We start from the raw sequence: 19040 nt of genomic DNA, 5'->3' as shown, positions 1-19040 counted from the left end.
CACTGCCTCCTGCGCTGTAACCTCTCAATGATTTACTGGACCTGCAGTGAAACACTGCCTCCTGCACTGTAACCTCTCAATGATTTACTGGACCTGCAGTGAAACACTGCCTCCTGCACTGTAACCTCTCAATGATTTACTGGACCTGCAGTGAAACACTGCCTCCTGCCTCTCAATGATTTACTGTAACCTCTCAATGATTTACTGGACCTGCAGTGAAACACTGCCTCCTGCACTGTAACCTCTCAATGATTTACTGGACCTGCAGTGAAACACTGCCTCCTGCGCTGTAACCTCTCAATGATTTACTGGACCTGCAGTGAAACACTGCCTCCTGCACTGTAACCTCTCAATGATTTACTGGACCTGCAGTGAAACACTGCCTCCTGCGCTGTAACCTCTCAATGATTTACTGGACCTGCAGTGAAACACTGCCTCCTGCACTGTAACCTCTCAATGATTTACTGGACCTGCAGTGAAACACTGCCTCCTGCACTGTAACCTCTCAATGATTTACTGGACCTGCAGTGAAACACTGCCTCCTGCACTGTAACCTCTCAATGATTTACTGGACCTGCAGTGAAACACTGCCTCCTGCGCTGTAACCTGCTGGACTGTAACCTCTCAATCTCAATGATTTACTGGACCTGCAGTGAAACACTGCCTCCTGCACCTGTAACCTCTCAATGATTTACTGGACCTGCAGTGAAACACTGCCTCCTGCTGGACCTGCAACCTCTGCAACCTCTCAATGATTTACTGGACCTGCAGTGAAACACTGCCTCCTGCACTGTAACCTCTCAATGATTTACTGGACCTGCAGTGAAACACTGCCTCCTGCACTGTAACCTCTCAATGATTTACTGGACCTGCAGTGAAACACTGCCTCCTGCACTGTAACCTCTCAATGATTTACTGGACCTGCAGTGAAACACTGCCTCCTGCACTGTAACCTCTCAATGATTTACTGGACCTGCAGTGAAACACTGCCTCCTGCGCTGTAACCTCTCAATGATTTACTGGACCTGCAGTGAAACACTGCCTCCTGCGCTGTAACCTCTCAATGATTTACTGGACCTGCAGTGAAACACTGCCTCCTGCACTGTAACCTCTCAATGATTTACTGGACCTGCAGTGAAACACTGCCTCCTGCGCTGTAACCTCTCAATGATTTACTGGACCTGCAGTGAAACACTGCCTCCTGCACTGTAACCTCTCAATGATTTACTGGACCTGCAGTGAAACACTGCCTCCTGCACTGTAACCTCTCAATGATTTACTGGACCTGCAGTGAAACACTGCCTCCTGCACTGTAACCTCTCAATGATTTACTGGACCTGCAGTGAAACACTGCCTCCTGCACTGTAACCTCTCAATGATTTACTGGACCTGCAGTGAAACACTGCCTCCTGCGCTGTAACCTCTCAATGATTTACTGGACCTGCAGTGAAACACTGCCTCCTGCACTGTAACCTCTCAATGATTTACTGGACCTGCAGTGAAACACTGCCTCCTGCGCTGTAACCTCTCAATGATTTACTGGACCTGCAGTGAAACACTGCCTCCTGCACTGTAACCTCTCAATGATTTACTGGACCTGCAGTGAAACACTGCCTCCTGCGCTGTAACCTCTCAATGATTTACTGGACCTGCAGTGAAACACTGCCTCCTGCACTGTAACCTCTCAATGATTTACTGGACCTGCAGTGAAACACTGCCTCCTGCACTGTAACCTCTCAATGATTTACTGGACCTGCAGTGAAACACTGCCTCCTGCGCTGTAACCTCTCAATGATTTACTGGACCTGCAGTGAAACACTGCCTCCTGCACTGTAACCTCTCAATGATTTACTGGACCTGCAGTGAAACACTGCCTCCTGCACTGTAACCTCTCAATGATTTACTGGACCTGCAGTGAAACACTGCCTCCTGCACTGTAACCTCTCAATGATTTACTGGACCTGCAGTGAAACACTGCCTCCTGCACTGTAACCTCTCAATGATTTACTGGACCTGCAGTGAAACACTGCCTCCTGCACTGTAACCTCTCAATGATTTACTGGACCTGCAGTGAAACACTGCCTCCTGCACTGTAACCTCTCAATGATTTACTGGACCTGCAGTGAAACACTGCCTCCTGCACTGTAACCTCTCAATGATTTACTGGACCTGCAGTGAAACACTGCCTCCTGCACTGTAACCTCTCAATGATTTACTGGACCTGCAGTGAAACACTGCCTCCTGCGCTGTAACCTCTCAATGATTTACTGGACCTGCAGTGAAACACTGCCTCCTGCGCTGTAACCTCTCAATGATTTACTGGACCTGCAGTGAAACACTGCCTCCTGCACTGTAACCTCTCAATGATTTACTGGACCTGCAGTGAAACACTGCCTCCTGCACTGTAACCTCTCAATGATTTACTGGACCTGCAGTGAAACACTGCCTCCTGCACTGTAACCTCTCAATGATTTACTGGACCTGCAGTGAAACACTGCCTCCTGCACTGTAACCTCTCAATGATTTACTGGACCTGCAGTGAAACACTGCCTCCTGCACTGTAACCTCTCAATGATTTACTGGACCTGCAGTGAAACACTGCCTCCTGCGCTGTAACCTCTCAATGATTTACTGGACCTGCAGTGAAACACTGCCTCCTGCACTGTAACCTCTCAATGATTTACTGGACCTGCAGTGAAACACTGCCTCCTGCACTGTAACCTCTCAATGATTTACTGGACCTGCAGTGAAACACTGCTCCTGCCTGTAACCTGCACTGCCTCTCAATGATTTACTGTAACCTCTCAATGATTTACTGGACCTGCAGTGAAACACTGCCTCCTGCACTGTAACCTCTCAATGATTTACTGGACCTGCAGTGAAACACTGCCTCCTGCACTGTAACCTCTCAATGATTTACTGGACCTGCAGTGAAACACTGCCTCCTGCACTGTAACCTCTCAATGATTTACTGGACCTGCAGTGAAACACTGCCTCCTGCACTGTAACCTCTCAATGATTTACTGGACCTGCAGTGAAACACTGCCTCCTGCGCTGTAACCTCTCAATGATTTACTGGACCTGCAGTGAAACAAACAAAACACTCACGATAATGATAACACAGGTTTCTCCTTCCGCTTCATGTTTAACCATTTCACAAAGGAACAGATCACATCCCTACATCCTCTTAAATACCATCAACCATGACCTCCACAGATACCACATAGTTTCACTTCCGGGTCAATGATTTAGTGTACCTGCCTCCTGCACTGTAACCTATTTACTGGACCTGCAGTGAAACACTGCCTCCTGCTTTCTAGATGGCCTGAAACACTGCCCTGCGTTGTAACCTCTCAATGACCTGTAAACACTGCCTCATGCACTGTAACCTCTCAATGATTTACTGGACCTGCAGTGAAACACTGCCTCCTGCGCTGTAACCTCTCAATGATTTACTGGACCTTGTTGCCCCCATTGTGAAACACTGCCTCCTGCACTGTAACCTCTCCATGATTTACTGGACCTGCAGTGAAACACTTAATAATGTACATAATCTCTATATATATCCACCTAACCCTGGGAATCCCTAAACTGTCTCCAATGATTTACCGACCTGCAGTTTCACTGCCTCCTGCACTGTAACCTCTAAATGATTTACTGGACCATCCAGTCCAGGGTACTCTGTTCCCTTTACACAGCACCCTTACAGGTCAGGAGGGAGATCTATCACCAAGAAGCATTCGATCTCTGTCACATGCCCTTAACCAGCAGATTACTATGGACAACATTTAAAACAACAGGATGCATTGTCAGAAGCAGAGATATAGCATGCTGATAAACAGGAAGCAGCTCCTGATAATAGGAAGTAGCCAGTTTGTGTGTGTGTGTATATATACTTTACTTATTCTATAGCAGTATTAGGATACATGACTAATTAGCAATACCATGGTGTTTGGAAAGCATTCAAACTGCAGCATAGTGAACATTCAATTCAATGGAATGCACGATTTAACCCACACAGACCACGGTTCTACAGTTTGTTTTGTTAATGGTCTGTTAAAAGTGTTTCCGTCTTTTCTATACAGCTCGGAAAAGAACCACCAGAACAGTGAGCCCCACAGCCTGGAAATGAACATGTGCCTGTCTTCTGACCAGCTTCCTGGTGCAGAACTCATAGAGGGCTTTGTTAAGAGAGTGAGTATCTAGTGCTAGATTTATGGGAATGGGTGTTTGATCAATTTGGTTTCAAATGTATTTGTGCACCCAGTTTGCATGGGAGGGGGCTTCTTAAAGGAGAGAGAGAGGGCATTTTAACCCATGGTAGGATTATATTAAAAGAGTAATGAAAAAAATAATGACATTATCATCCAGCGATTGCTAAAATTGAAATCTTAGTAGATGTATAATTGTTATCCACGTTTCAAAATATCACATCTCTTGTTTGTTTGCAATGAACTGTGAAGGAAGTCATTAGTCTTACAGAAAAACTATGCTGCTTTATGCATGAATGTTATCAATTGGAAATCCCTGCACTAAAATGTTTTTATTTTAATTCATACTGTGGAGGGCAATTGCTTCTCATCAACTTAAGTCTCCAATTAATTTAATGAGTCTTCCTCTCCTTCCTATTGCATTGTTGCTAGGGAGCTGACGTCACTGCCCTTTGGCTTTTGCTAGTGCTTTGCTTAAAAAAACACTTCAGCAGTACATATTTAATTTGCTTTGTGCTATTGTGCAATACGTGTATATATGATAACAGTACGATATTAATGCTTTGTTTTTAATTGTCCTGATTATTTCAGTTTGTGATGTGCAGTACGAAATAAAACGAACAGTAATTCTAAGTGAATTTGCCTATGTATATTGCAGCTAAGGCATGCGCAGTTAGACTGTAAAAATGGGGAGCCAACTCCAGGACCGCGAGGGGTGATATAATGAGGGGTGGGTACCTATGTATATTCCATAGTGGGTCTGATTATTCTTTAGTAATGTGCTACACTCTGTAAGCGTGAGGTTAGACTAGTTTTCTGGATATGTGGCCTTTGATTAAAATTTTGCTTTTGCACCTTTGTTATAGTGCATAAGATGCTTGCTCTGGGATTGTGTCCATTCTCCAACCTGTTACCCTTCCATGCTTTAATGTAAGGTTCAATATGAACCCCCTCCACAACACAGGTGGAACAGTGCATCAGCAATACAAAAACATACACATCCAGTATCATTCTGAGTAAACAAAAAATAAAAACAGAACAATTCGTTTTTCGAAGCTACTGTTTTAATTCACCTAAAGTTCTTATGTTATATAAATGTTAAGTACAGACTCTTTGCTTTCTTTTGAATCCATAGGTGCAGGAAGCTGCAGAACAGGGAGTGAAATTTGTGGGGTTTATCCAACAGTATGGTTTTCCAGTGAACTCGAACGCACACTCCACTGAGGCTGAATCGTCATCATTGCATTGCAGTCAGAGTAGTTCAGGGAAGGAGGAAAGTTCACAAACTCTCATCCCTGAGAGCAGACCAGGTTCAGTGGAAGCCAGCGACTGTGAAACAAATCAGGCGGCAGGAACAGAAACCAATTGTGAGCAGGTGGAGCAGCAGGTCACTGAGAAATTACCTCAGACTTCGTCAAATGAAGATGAAGGGCAGATTGAAGCTATGAACTCTGCTGAATTGGCAGAAGTCACCGAGGTGGGAGTTAAGCCTGATGGGGCTTCTGAGGCCAACTCACCGGCACCCACAACAAACGGGCCTGCTGAACATTCGGCAGGGGATTCCAGTGAGAACATGGAGGGGAACCAGGAAAACAGCAGGGACAGCGGGACACCTGGAAACACTGAACACACAGAGCACAAAGGATCGAAAAGGGGTACGTGAATCCAAAACCATTTGCAGGCTGATTCAAAAGTAGTGCTGTGAGAGGTATTATTTTGAAAAAAGGAAGGAAATGCATGAGAAAGGTTTGCATTTGTCCCAACCTATAAATTAGGAATAAGTAATGGTGATGTAATAAGACATTGTGCCTAAAGGTACCAAACTTTGACCTGCAGTATTAACCAGGCTGGGATTTTAACAAATGCTAGCTTACAAAGATATTTTAGCCAATTGAGATTCTGGTTACATACAATATGTCGACCAAAAACAATTTGAAATCTAGCGCCCGTCGCGCTGTGGCATTATTGGCTAATTTGTCATCCCTTTTGATTAATTTCTATTTGGACCATTATAGGCCTTTGTGCAGCATAGTGTTTATGTGGCTCAATGCATTGATAGTTTTCCTTTGTGCACAAGTCCCATGCACTACCCTAGCCACAATGAATGTGTTCTGAATGCCCCTTTTAGAAAAAGGGGCATTCAGAACAGAAAATAGGAGACACTTTTTTACACAGAGAATTGTGAGGGTCTGGAATCAACTCCCCAGTAATGTTGTTGAAGCTGACACCCTGGGATCCTTCAAGAAGCTGCTTGATGAGATTTTGGGATCAATAAGCTACTAACAACCAAACGAGCAAGATGGGCCGAATGGCCTCCTCTCGTTTGTAAACTTTCTTATGTTCTTATGTTCTTATTGTTGAAAGCAGTATTCAGTGATTTATGATTCAATGATTTATGCATGTTGCCAGAAGAGTGAACACTGCAATGTGGATCTAGGAGTCTTGATGGACAGTGTGCTGTATGTTTATGTTTGTACACTGTTTCAGATTATGAGATAAGGATGCTTTAATTGTGTGCATAACTTACTTGAGTGCTGCTAATACAAATATTTCAGTGTGCAAGAAAAGGTCAAATGTGAAAGCTGTTTTTTTTTTTTGCAGACCTTTCCGTGATTATTTCTTTCCGTGATGAAGACATGATAAACCTTTAGCTAGCTGTTTTTTAAATAGAGACCCACTCATCACAAAGACATTATCCTCTCTTTAAAATGCACCACAGCTAGCACTGAAACACACACTGGCCACTGGTTGCTACAGTTTTGCTGTAAATCAAGTGTCAAGCTAATTATTTTCAAACTGGGACCAACCACCAGCCGAATTCAACAGAGGGGTGCCAATGAAGATGAAATGAGTGTTGATTTGAATTCCGTTTCAGTGCCCACGACAGCTTTGGGATGTGAAGATAGCAACTTTCCCCACAGGGTGTAATGACAAGCACAGGATCTCCACATAGTCGCAGTGAAAATATTTTAATGAGGTTTTTGCACTAACTGAATTCATGAAAATGGAAATCAATTAGATAAAAGCAAGTTTCTTAATCATAACTAAAGCATCCACACACACACACACACACACACACACACACACACACACACACACACACACGTTTTATGAACCATAGGAAATCTCTGTGCTTGCTTTTCTATGCAGTTATCCTGGTTTCCAGTGCAAAAAGAAGGCTCAAGGGCACAAAATATCAGATCATTGTTATAAATGCATTAATAGATATCTATTTTTGATTTGCAAATACACTGGAAAGAATAGGTGAGGGAGAAATTAATACAGAAAAACAGATCACTGTGTCATATATTGTTTGGAAAAATGTATCAAACTTGCAAATCAATCCCTCCTGTAGATGAAAATAAAAAAAAAAGAATCTTGAGGGTTTTATTTAGACGTTGCTAAACTCTAATGGATTTTATTTGACGATAAATATCATTTAAGATACACTAGTCCATCGATAAATATCATTTATGATACACTAGTCCATTGATAAATATCATTTAAGATACACTAGTCCATCAATAAATATCATTTAAGATACACTAGTCCATCGATAAATATCATTTAAGATACACCATTCCATAGCTGAAGAGCTATTTTAGACTCCCAATCAAGGAATCATCAAAAATAGTCCGTAATTCAATTCTTGCTTGGTATGCTGACATTTGGTTATTTCAAGTTTAATTTGCATTACATTTATGTATTGGTTAAATGACCTAACTGTACATGCTTGGTTCAGAACAAACTATATGATTGTAAAATGTAGAGATCAAGTTGTGGATCCAAATAAATATCAGTGCATGTTAATAATACCTATTAGCATATTTTTGTCTGAAATATACAGGAAGGAATGTTAATTGACTTCTTATTAGATCTATTATGTAGGCCATCCAGTATCTGCACAACCCAGACGAAGTGATTATTCTGTTATATTAAAAAGAACCCAATGTGAGCCAAGCTGTAGCAGAGGCCCCTCCTGTGTGCATTGCAGTCGATATATGCTGCAGACCTCACGCACATGCTAAACATTTTACTTTGTTTGCATCTCCAGAATATTAAGAAATGTTTCTAGTTAAATTAGAAATAAACAACTGCTTTTGTTTGTTTTACTTTCACCAAATAGAAAAGCAGAGAAAACCATATGCTAGCAATTTCGTGTTCGCTAACTCACCCAGACAGATGGTTCCAAGGCATTTTATGCTGTGGCTAGCAATTTGATCTGGCTGTCTAACACGAGTGTGAACTTGTACAACGCTTTTGGGTAAAGTGTAGAAGCTGAATATCCACATTCTAACAGTACACAGTGAACACAATCAGATATGACCTTACCATGATAAGCAGGTCACAATACAATATCTACAAGTAGCAGATGTTATGAAATCTAAACAAATGATAATTTCTGATTGACTATCTATTCATCATATCACAGTCCACACAATACGCATGGCGATACAGTTGGTGCTACCTAATTGGGATTCTGGTAATCAGAAGTTGTTCTTAAATGGGATGCAACTGGGAGACGGTTCTTCCCAATGCTGTTTATGTCGTTTAATTGGGACGTTACTTTGTACAGTATTTTTACATGATAAACAGAGATTGCTTTTCAGAGCAAGACAGGTTCGTGTAGCACAGTGCAGTGAGTATGTAGTATGTGATTATACTGTGACTTGCATAAATTGTGTAAACCATGTTGAACTCTTGAAGAAGGAGAAGTCTCCTAGGGTTTCTCAGACTGCTGTTGCAAAGAAAGTTGGCGTGTCAACATTGCAGGTGCCTCGCCTTGTGATAAGATGTGATTTCATTATTTTTAATTTCATGTAGAAATAAACAGTGATTAATTTTGTTTAGGAATAACAAAAAAAGAATGGATTCATTTTAAAAGATGTATTTAACATTTAATCATAATGTGATGTGATTTCATTCTGTTTCTTTTAATTTAGAAACAAAAGTGTCACTGGTCGTCTCAAATGCCTCTTGTTTAATTGACAGAGATACTTATTCAGGATATTTTTCCTTCTCCTGAGGCTTCCCAATAAAGCGACGCCGACTGTACAATGTAAAGGAAATACACGATCAATCTTTTCGGCTCTACTGTACATATTACAGCCTTCCCTAGTGTATACCCTTTAATTTTCACTGAATGCCATTCATTTTCTGTGTAATTAAGGAGGGGTATGAGATACTGCCCTAAGAGGCATTCTGACAGCTTATCTCAAATTCCTGGATTGAGGTCCAGAAATCTTTTTCACAGTGTTGTAAATTGTATAAAACAATTTTGTTCATTGTTCCCATTTCTAACAACAGAAGTCCAGACATTTGCACTGTTGAACACATCCAGCAGCCAGCAGAGCTTGTGTAGATATTACACAGTGAAGGTGCCTCTGAAAGTCCACAGGAAAGGCCAGGGTGTCACCAGTGTGGAGGCAGACTGGCTGGATCACATGACCCAGCACTTCACCAATGGGGCGCTGCTGGTTGATGGGTACTTCTGTCTTGAAGCAGAAAATGGTACAGTATCCATAAATTATTTATATGATATATGGTGCGTTGATGTGGTAAACTTACTTTCTCAGGCAACAGGACCCAGTGATCCCCTGAAAGGGAGGTGGAGGGAATGAGGAGGATGTGGACAGTAATGTAACAAGAGTTCAATGGGTACTTTCCAGTTTTATGGCTCTACAAGGCTCTGTGAGACTCTTGTGTTTGAAAACAAATGGTTTTGCTGGTTCTATCAAATGGCTGTGAACTGTATCCATTTGTTTTGAAATGAAAACAAAGGTATGGGCAGGCCACTTCTAGTGTTTAGTCTTTCTGATACCTTCATGCATATAACAGTGCTGTTAAAGCATTCCTGATGTCTGAGAAAGATGTATAAAATATTTATGCACAGTGGGGTCTGAGAGCGTTACCCAGCAGGTCTCTCTCCATTTCACATGTGGTGTGCCTCAGTAATAGAATGTGTGTTGCAGAAGTGAGACTGAGGGTATTGACTGTGTAGTTCTATAAAAGGGAGGATGGGAACAACAGATTTGTTTATCTATTCTCCCAGTCATTCTGCAGTTATTCTTACAGAGATGCCGCTGCTTAATAGATCAGCATGTTGCTGCTTCAGTGGAAACTCATATACAAAGCCTGCTGTTGAAGATCCTTTCATTAGTGTTTGAGATCTCTAAATGAGCTTTCTGGACCGCAATTCAGAGGCTCAATGAGATAGGCTAATGTCTAAAATGGAAGACAAGGCCATCATTACATTGCAAATCCAATCTCATTTACAAATCAGGGATTTGGTGGATTCTCGCACCGATTCCAGGAAAAGTTCATTCTGGTTCCACAGTGTTTTCTTTTTTTTTTTTTTTTTTTTTTCTTATTCCAGGAATACAGTATTCAGGAATTTAGTTTCCATGAATACTGATAGTCTAGGAATAATTCTGCACTATATAATATTATTATCTATCTACAGCATGTTGATCTGAGGAACTGAAATAGGAAAGTCAGGGTATTTACAAACTGCCTATTGCTACAGCGAAAGTTAGCCTCTTACTGTATATGGTTTCAACATGGGCAACATCCAGCCAACCATCATGACATTCTACCAGTAAAGCACATGGTCTCTGTTTCTGTGCTGTGCAGAGTCGACACCCCGGTCAGTGGAAGGCACATTCATCTTTGAGGAGGCTTCTGAAGTGGACTCGACAGCTGCACAGGCCTACGATGCCATTGTTGTGGAACAATGGTCAACTTTCCAAGTGAGCTGGGTTTTAATTTATTGATTTCAACTTGCTGTTTTGTTTTGATGCTTTAAAGGTTAAATTATGGTGGCTGTGAATTGATTGGTAAGACGACACTGTGTACGGTGCTGTATGTGATTTTACAGAATATTAAGGAAACAGTCTCGTACAGTTCACACAACTGAAACATGGAATCAGCAAAAAAATAAAACTGAAATGGCATTGTTTATTTTATTGGTAAAATAGTCAGTTTGTGCTGGATTGTAGTCCCATGCCCCCCCTCCCAGAGGCTGAACCCCTGATCTCTAAAACAGCTCTTACCATCATTTAAATGTTTCCAGGTGTATATGTTTTAAATTACAAACGTGTGTATCTACCAGACTCCCCAGATTGAGCGATCGGCTGAAAGTCAAATTTTCCAGTTTTAAAAGTTATGCATAATACATTTCAGTGGGCTAACTTGTAGTTTCTGTTGTACACAAACACTCCTGCTTTTGATGAGTCTCCCTCCTGCTATGTGTGGATTCCATGGTGAACTCCAAAATAGTTCACATGAGTGTAAAACAAAAGCACATTGAGTACTGCACGTACAAGTCCAAAAAAAAAGACTTAACTAATACAGCAATCACTATCCCACAAATACAACATTCTTAATCGTGGATAGCAACAATTCATAATAATAGCAAGCTGGTGTTTCTGATCCAGCGTATTTCTTATTGCATCGCGCCTGTGACTTGTATGTTAACATCTATTTGATAATATCTTATATGTGTTTGTTTTATTGTTTTATTTAATTATAGAGACTTCTAAACAGAAATATTAATAATGATTTTAAAAGGACTGATCTACTCTCATTTTGTAGGTGGTAGTGGGTGTTATGTTTAAACAGACATAGTGGCCACACTGGTAATACTGTGATTATTAACCCTTTGTAGCCTCAATATAAACCATGTCAGAGTAAACAGTTACATTGGTTCTGTTCTCTCAGTGTGGTGATGGTATGATGTGTTAATGTGGCAGCTGTGCAAACCACGACAATTCCTGTTTTAAGCTGTGGTGAGGCGTGCTGTCTGCACACGTTCAGCCTTCGCTCGCACAGAGCCGTAGAACCACTGCAATGTTTCATGGAAGACCAGCACGTTAGCATGTTCTCTTAGCACGCAAGTTTGTAAAATGTATAATACGCACCCAAACTCATTTTCAACATTGAAGACACTGAAAAGTGCTTTTTGTTGAAATGTCAGTAATTTAATTTGTTGTTTCTGTTAACATTTCTACAGTTGAAATATTCACTTTTTATTTTTTGCGCTTATTTCTTGGTCCCTGATGAATGTGTATGATACGTATACAAACGTTGGGGTTGCATGCAGCTGAAAAGACCCCCCGCCCACGTTTTCATCCACACAGACCATGTCGTGGTTTGTGTTGTCTGAACACTGACAGGATGTGGAAAGATATTTCATTTTGTTTCCATCTGGGCAAGATTGATACACCTGACTTAAATTACCACAAAGAGAAACAAAGGGGCACTGCATCCGGGCTTGTTGTGAAGTGCATAGAAATAGCAACTGTGTAATATACAGAACTTCCAACAATGTTGTATTTATTTTATAAATGATCTCTTTTCCAGGGTGCTGAGGTTAAAACAGATTATATACCCCTGTTGAAATCTCTGGCTGTCTTTGGGTGGAGGCTGACCTGTGTGCTTCCTACTCCAGTTGTGAAGACAAACAGGTATTCAAATAAAAGAATCTGCAAACTAGTTCTTGTTACTAATAGCAAAGTAGACAAAAGCTACAGCCCACTTTCAAGGTGGTGTAAAAAAACAATGATATATTTTTTTTTATGACATTTTCCAAATACACTGTAATCATAATAGAACAATTGTCTACTTTTTTCTTTCATTGAGAGAAATACAAAAACATGATTAGTTACATGAGGTAAATGAGTAAACAAACCGAGGGGTTCCCTTTAGCAACTTAACTACAAGGTCTGCACAATGTAAGGTTGATACCTCATTTTGTGAACGTTTCACACAAGCACCCTTGCTTCAGCAGATAGGTAATAATGATGCACCTGAACCAATCTCAGTTGCTTATTGAAATCCATGATTTATCTTCTGTGGCCTGCCAAACATGACACAAAATCATATACTGTACAGCTATGGCCAAAAGTTTTGTATCACCTAGAATTTTAGCATCGAGACGTAATAAAAATAAATAAATAAATAAAAATAATAAATTATTAATTTAAGATATTTTATTTAACATAATGTAATCAAATAAACTATTAAATGATATTTTAAAAGTCTACCGGAAGCCATAATAGTAGTACAGTATATCATGATAGATTTCAAAATGTCATATTTTAAATTTCAGTATTAAGTATACGGAAAACTACAAAGTGGTATGTAATTCAATACGCGAACGTATCATTATTCAGCAGGTTTCATTCAACTTTATGAAACAAAATTCATCCTGTAGGATGATGCAAAACTGTTGGCCATAGCTGAATACAGTTCTGCCTCTCCAAATGCACATCAAGTATCTCCAACTTAGACAGGTGCATCCAGGTCTACTTGAGAAATATATAGCTTAGGAATGAAGCTTCAGGTTGGATTTGCCATGCTGTTCTGGAAATATCAACCTTCTGGACCTTCTCTTCACAGAGCAATGTCTAATGAAATGTTTATAGGCAGTATAGGACAGCAGTGATTAATTGCACTATAAAAATAGGCTAGGTCTGTTTTGGGAATTCATCTAATTAATCAAAGGCACTGTCAGAGTTATAACTCAATGTTTATTTTCACATAGGCTGTTTAAAACATAGAAACATATATGTGACTGTTTTAATTTGAAGTCCTGCCAAGAAATGCTTGCTTAGTTACAGAAGTACCTTTTCTAACTGGTAGCCTCAAAAAAGATGATTTTGTTTGTGGTTGGCATTGTTTTGAATAATTAAATATAATACTTAATTAGGGTGGTGCCGAAATTTTAGATGAAAAGCTACAAAATACTTTTTTATAGGAACGAGTACCTGTACCAGTATTGAAGAGTGCAATCATATTTAATTTTAAATGGTTTAAGTGTAAACTAATTGATCCAGTTTGGGATCGGCATACAATAGGTGATAAAAAGAACGGGTTGCTTTAAAATAGCGTTTTCGATGTTTTATGAAAAAAATATCCTTGCTCATGGCATGGTCATAACTTCTAACGATTAGTTAAATTAAAATTTCCAAAATCACACATTCAGAACTAGGCAAACCCTAGCCGTAGGTTATCCAATATTTTTCTTGCTACGTCGTTTTATTAAGTTTCCAGTATTATGAATATTCTTTTATTACTCTTCTACAACTATTGATATGCTTATCAACCACCACAGCCCCTGCCTTTGATTGATTGTTTTGTTTAATTATTGGAAGTCACTGTCTTCTGGTCCTCATTCACTTGCCCAAATGAGTTATGCCCATTGCAGATAGACATGCTGTATAATTTGATGTCAGATCTCAAGGGAAATTCCTGCACTACAGAATTCAATCTTGTAATGCCTCTAGCATCCTACAGTAACAATATGACAGATGCAGTTTCACATGGAGGAGTGGGTTCTAGCTCAGTGACTGGAAAGAGAAATGGTAGTTTCAGTGTAGGCACAGTGTAGGGTAGCTGGAGTTATATTAGTGAAGCTGGCCACACTGCAGATGGTCAAGCCAAATGCATTCTCACCATTGAAACCACAGCTATTGTAGAATCAGCAACCTTTTTAAAAAAAACTGGTCAGAGTCCTTCCTTAACATGGTATCAAATCAGTCCCAGTGTGCTACCCAAAGCTGTGGTCAGCTATGTTCTTTGCTTATAAACTGGTATTACATAGTCTCCCGATTTAACAATTTAATGAATGTTCTCTTTTCCAGCGAAGGGAATTTGGCGACAAAGCAGATTGTTTTTCTCCAGAGACCTTTCCTACCCCGAAAGAAAAAGGAATCAAAGGTAACCGACCTTGCATTTCTCAGCTTGTTTCTCTTGGCAGTAATGTGATATTATAATAGGTTTTCCCATAGAAACATGTGATGCAGTGTGTCTAATTTAGTGAGGCCCAATTGGACATGTTTTTTTTGCAGAAGCATAAACATTTAAAGTGCTGGTAAAAACATGTTCTATAGTACTGGTGCACTCACCACTCAGGGACACATGTGCACTAGAACATCCAGAAAGTACTCCTTATCCACACTTTAAATTGAAATCCAGACAATATTCTGATAACTCTGAGGGGGCTGTTGATAAAACTTCACAGTTTGTGTGTAGGCTGACTGTGCTGAAACTACTCTAGATTCTAACAGCTTGTACCAAAACCATGTCGTTTTACAGTAAATGCTAGTTCTCAATAAATCCATTGTTTTAACCCTGCATGAGAGAAGTTTCATTTTACATTGCTGCAAAGCAGATATACATTTAGCATTGTCTGTAATCAAAAAGAGCTTGCCCTCCCAGGTGTTATTGCTAGAGCTTAAATTTTTTATTTAATTTAATTTTTTTGCAGAAATTAAACTTCAAGACACGAAGCAAGCTAAATAAAAACACAATCAAAGACAAAAACAAAAAAACGAACGTATCAAACCTGAAAGAGAATGAGCAGGGGGACCAGATCACTATAGAAGATGTGCAGAAAGAGAATGAGAAAGACACAGACCAAGAAGACAGAGAAAACAACATGGAGAAAACCAGTCCAAATGAAACAGACACACAAGATACAGGAAATGAAAAAGACAAGGAGTCAGCAACAGAGAAAGAGCGAGACAATGAGACAGCTGCCCCAGAACAGAACCCAGAACCACAAAGCACCGAGACCAGTGGTGGAAATGAGGGGGGCACTGAGTGATGGCTGTGATGCCTCTGAAGAAGCTTTCCAGGAGCCATGTGCAACAGACACTTCATACATGATCAGCTGTGTCTCTGAAATCAAATGTGATTGCGATTAGAAAACAGAAAATGGCAATTGATAATCACCTATAAGGGGAAAGGGTTCAATCGCTCACAGTAACCCGTTCTCTTCACTCTCCAAATAAGCACACTCAGTAGGACCGTTTTGTTGTGAACTGCAGACCTTTGAGGATAATGGAAATGTTCAGCCAGAAACAATGACAGAGACAGACATTATCGAAGCCAGGAAAGTGGGGTCCTTGGCGTGGATAATTTGGGTTGTTTTTTCAAAACAAGCAGCTTTGAACAGTTAATGAAATGATGCAGAAAGGATATGAAACTGAAAATGGTTGTTAAAGGAGAACATGCTCTATTGCAAACTACATTTCACCTGTAACCTACAATAAAGATGCAGTATTCTCACTTTATTGAAACATCAATTAAACTGAGATCAGTCAACTCTTTCTAACATGGAAAGGAAACCAACTGACTTTTAGTATACTGGTATGACAAAAATAGATCAGTCATACCCTTTAGTTAAACACAAGCAACCATACGTTGCAGAGTAAGTTTGCTTTCTTTAAAATACAGCTTCTTTTCAAAGTCTAAGGTAATCCATATGTGGTCGTGGTTGTTTCCTATGATATGCATCAGATTCTAAACTACTGTTTGCAAACGCAAGCAGTCTGCCACTGTAGTTTCTACATTCTAGCTAAAGTAAATTAAACATTTGTGAAGATTGGAATGTTTTTGGCCTCTTAATGTTGGGTATATGTCTTAATGGTAAGCAGTGTTGTTTTGGAGTGTGCAGAAGCATTTCAATACTCTATGTAAGTGGTACAGTGCACAACAGTCCATAGGTTTCTGGATAATAAAGATAATCTTGACTGAACCTAAACAATCTACAATAAGAGCATGTCCTCATCTTAAGCGTCTTTAAGGACATATCATAAACAGTTTCTTATTAAACTAATTTAGGAAGCTTTTTGAAATGTTACTAAGCTACCACAGTATGAAACAAAGCAGAAAACATCTCTTTAAACTAACATTGGAAACTGAAATTGGTCCCTCAGATTATTGGTGTTGAAACAATTTTATAAAAGACCATTGTAAATGTGCCTGGTAATTATGCAGTTTTCCCATGCTTTTTCTACAGTTTACCAAGGTTTGCTGTAATTTTAACCATGCTTACCTATGCTTTCACATACTTTCACTGTGCTTTGTTACTCTTTGCTTTGCTTTTACTATGGTAAACTTATATAAGGGTACTTACAGCTGTAATACAAAATAATAGTTTTATCTGCTTGTAAAACACATTCTAGTTAAAATGTTTGGAACCCCACATGTTACGGTTATTTCTACACTACTAACGCAGTGCGTGAATGATCATGTTTAATTTATATAAACAGATGGAAATGATTTTATGTGACCAGTACTCTATGCCAGTGTTTGGTCATATTTAAATATTTTAATTCACCTGTTAGGACATATGCTCATTAGAGAATCTTCCTTTTTAAGTGGGAAATAGAGTTTTTGTAAAGCAAGTTAGTTGAAGCTATGAAAGAGAAAGTATAATCTTTATAAATAAAATATGTATCCTATATTACCAGCAACATACATTAAAAAGAAAAATAATAATCTAATCTAGTATGGAAAAACATCACGTACCTGGAATAGTTTTTTACAAGTGCCTTTGCCTTGCGCGCAATGAAATTGAAAGGTTAGCTGAGATGACAGGGTTGCTAGTAAGGACTGTGTGTATCTTCAGATATGTTCAACTTGCGTGTCTCTTGTTACTGGCTGGACCAATTCTGTTTATTTTTGTCACTACAACACCCCCCTCCTCAAGAGCAAAATACCTTCCGTCCACCTTGACACCCACTAAAACATGCACACCTTGTCAGCATTTGTAATTTGCCATGAGATCCTAAATAAAGAAGTTTGTTTAAATAGAGCAGATAATTTAATGAGCCCCTAATTATGTGGAGGGATTGATTCATAAAACAATTGTAACATAAATCCTTAAGCTATCTCGAGACAAGTAAACATGTATTTGGAAACCTTCTCAGTACACAGCTGCGTGTTTCTATATGGACTGCCTTCGGAAGAAATGCTTTAGATTTCAAGTCTTAACCCTTTGCGGTCCTATTTTGGACCAGGTCCGACATTACAATTTTCCCTTTCCAGTACGGATCACAAAGACCTAAAGCACAGGTCTCTAGTAATTTTTTCTCCAGACAAACAGAGAAAACCTTTCAATGGCCGAGTGAGACCGAAGGGAGCCAAATGAAGCCGATAAAAGGGCGTATCTGATAGCCCCATGCACCAAAGACAACACAGACATAAACAAAGGAGAGAGCTGCTTCTGCATCCAGCGCTCAAAGAATATCACAGACATTTGCTGGTCTTTTTGAGCTGTTATAGTAATAAAATAATGACTTGGATCACATTATTGAGGAGTTTGGTGATAAAACGAGTGATCAGGAGAGGATTTATCAGTATGCACGTCTATAAAAAGGTATGTGAAATATACAGCGAACAAGGGGTGGGGCTTGGCTGGAGAAGCAGTACTGAGTGTACTTTTGCGATTCAGTGCCTTTTAAACCTGTTTTACTCTGGAAAAAAAAAATTCAAACAGCGCGTGTAAAATAAACTGTGTGAAAATAAATTGGGCCTGAATAAATGGACTGCTAAGGGTTAAGAAAACTCAAATTCCTCAAAGCATTACATTTGTAATTGTCGAATTCTGCCGAGTCAACAGCCTTTGGTTTGAACGATCGCCCCCTCCCCCTCTGACCGATCCTTGACCTCGGACAGGTCAACCTGTATCTGAGCCGAATGAGGTTAAAAATGTTGATGATGAAACAGCTGTTGCAGTAAATCAGGCCAGGCGACTGGTTCACCACAGTGGACCTCAGACGCCTATTTCCACATCCCAATAAAACCCGCGCACGGGAAGTACCTGCGGTTGACCTTTCAGGAAACAGCACGCAAGTTCTGGGTCTTGCAGTTTGGCTTCTCTAGCTCCTTATGCCTTTTCCAAGTGCATAGAAGCTATCCGGCCCCATTGAGACTCAAAGGCATCAGAGTTCTCAATTATTTGGATGCCTTCAACAGTTGGGTCTTACAATGAATCATGAGAAGAGTCAGCTCACGCCTTCTCAAACAGCCTCCTGTCTA

General features: G+C 39.9%; 1 protein-coding gene across 3 annotated transcripts in view; it reads left to right on the top strand.

Annotated features, from left to right (window-relative positions):
- LOC121315130 (raftlin-like) overlaps positions 1–18062 on the top strand; it is a 47159-nt gene extending 29097 nt beyond the window's left edge. For all 3 annotated transcript variants that reach the window (XM_041249062.1, XM_041249064.1, XM_041249061.1), the window contains exons 4-10: positions 4086–4194; positions 5347–5866; positions 9519–9722; positions 10845–10960; positions 12573–12676; positions 14855–14930; positions 15481–18062. In XM_041249062.1, coding sequence (XP_041104996.1) covers positions 4086–4194; positions 5347–5866; positions 9519–9722; positions 10845–10960; positions 12573–12676; positions 14855–14930; positions 15481–15819 — 1468 coding nt within the window. In that variant the 3' untranslated portion in view covers positions 15820–18062. The remainder of the gene's footprint in view (positions 1–4085; positions 4195–5346; positions 5867–9518; positions 9723–10844; positions 10961–12572; positions 12677–14854; positions 14931–15480) is intronic.
- Positions 18063–19040: the final 978 nt, after the last annotated feature.

The sequence above is a fragment of the Polyodon spathula genome, chromosome 4 (assembly GCF_017654505.1).
Source record: "Polyodon spathula isolate WHYD16114869_AA chromosome 4, ASM1765450v1, whole genome shotgun sequence".
In the NCBI taxonomy this organism is placed as follows: domain Eukaryota; kingdom Metazoa; phylum Chordata; class Actinopteri; order Acipenseriformes; family Polyodontidae; genus Polyodon; species Polyodon spathula.
Note: the sequence above shows the minus strand (reverse complement) of the source record. Positions and strands in the feature narration are given on the sequence as shown.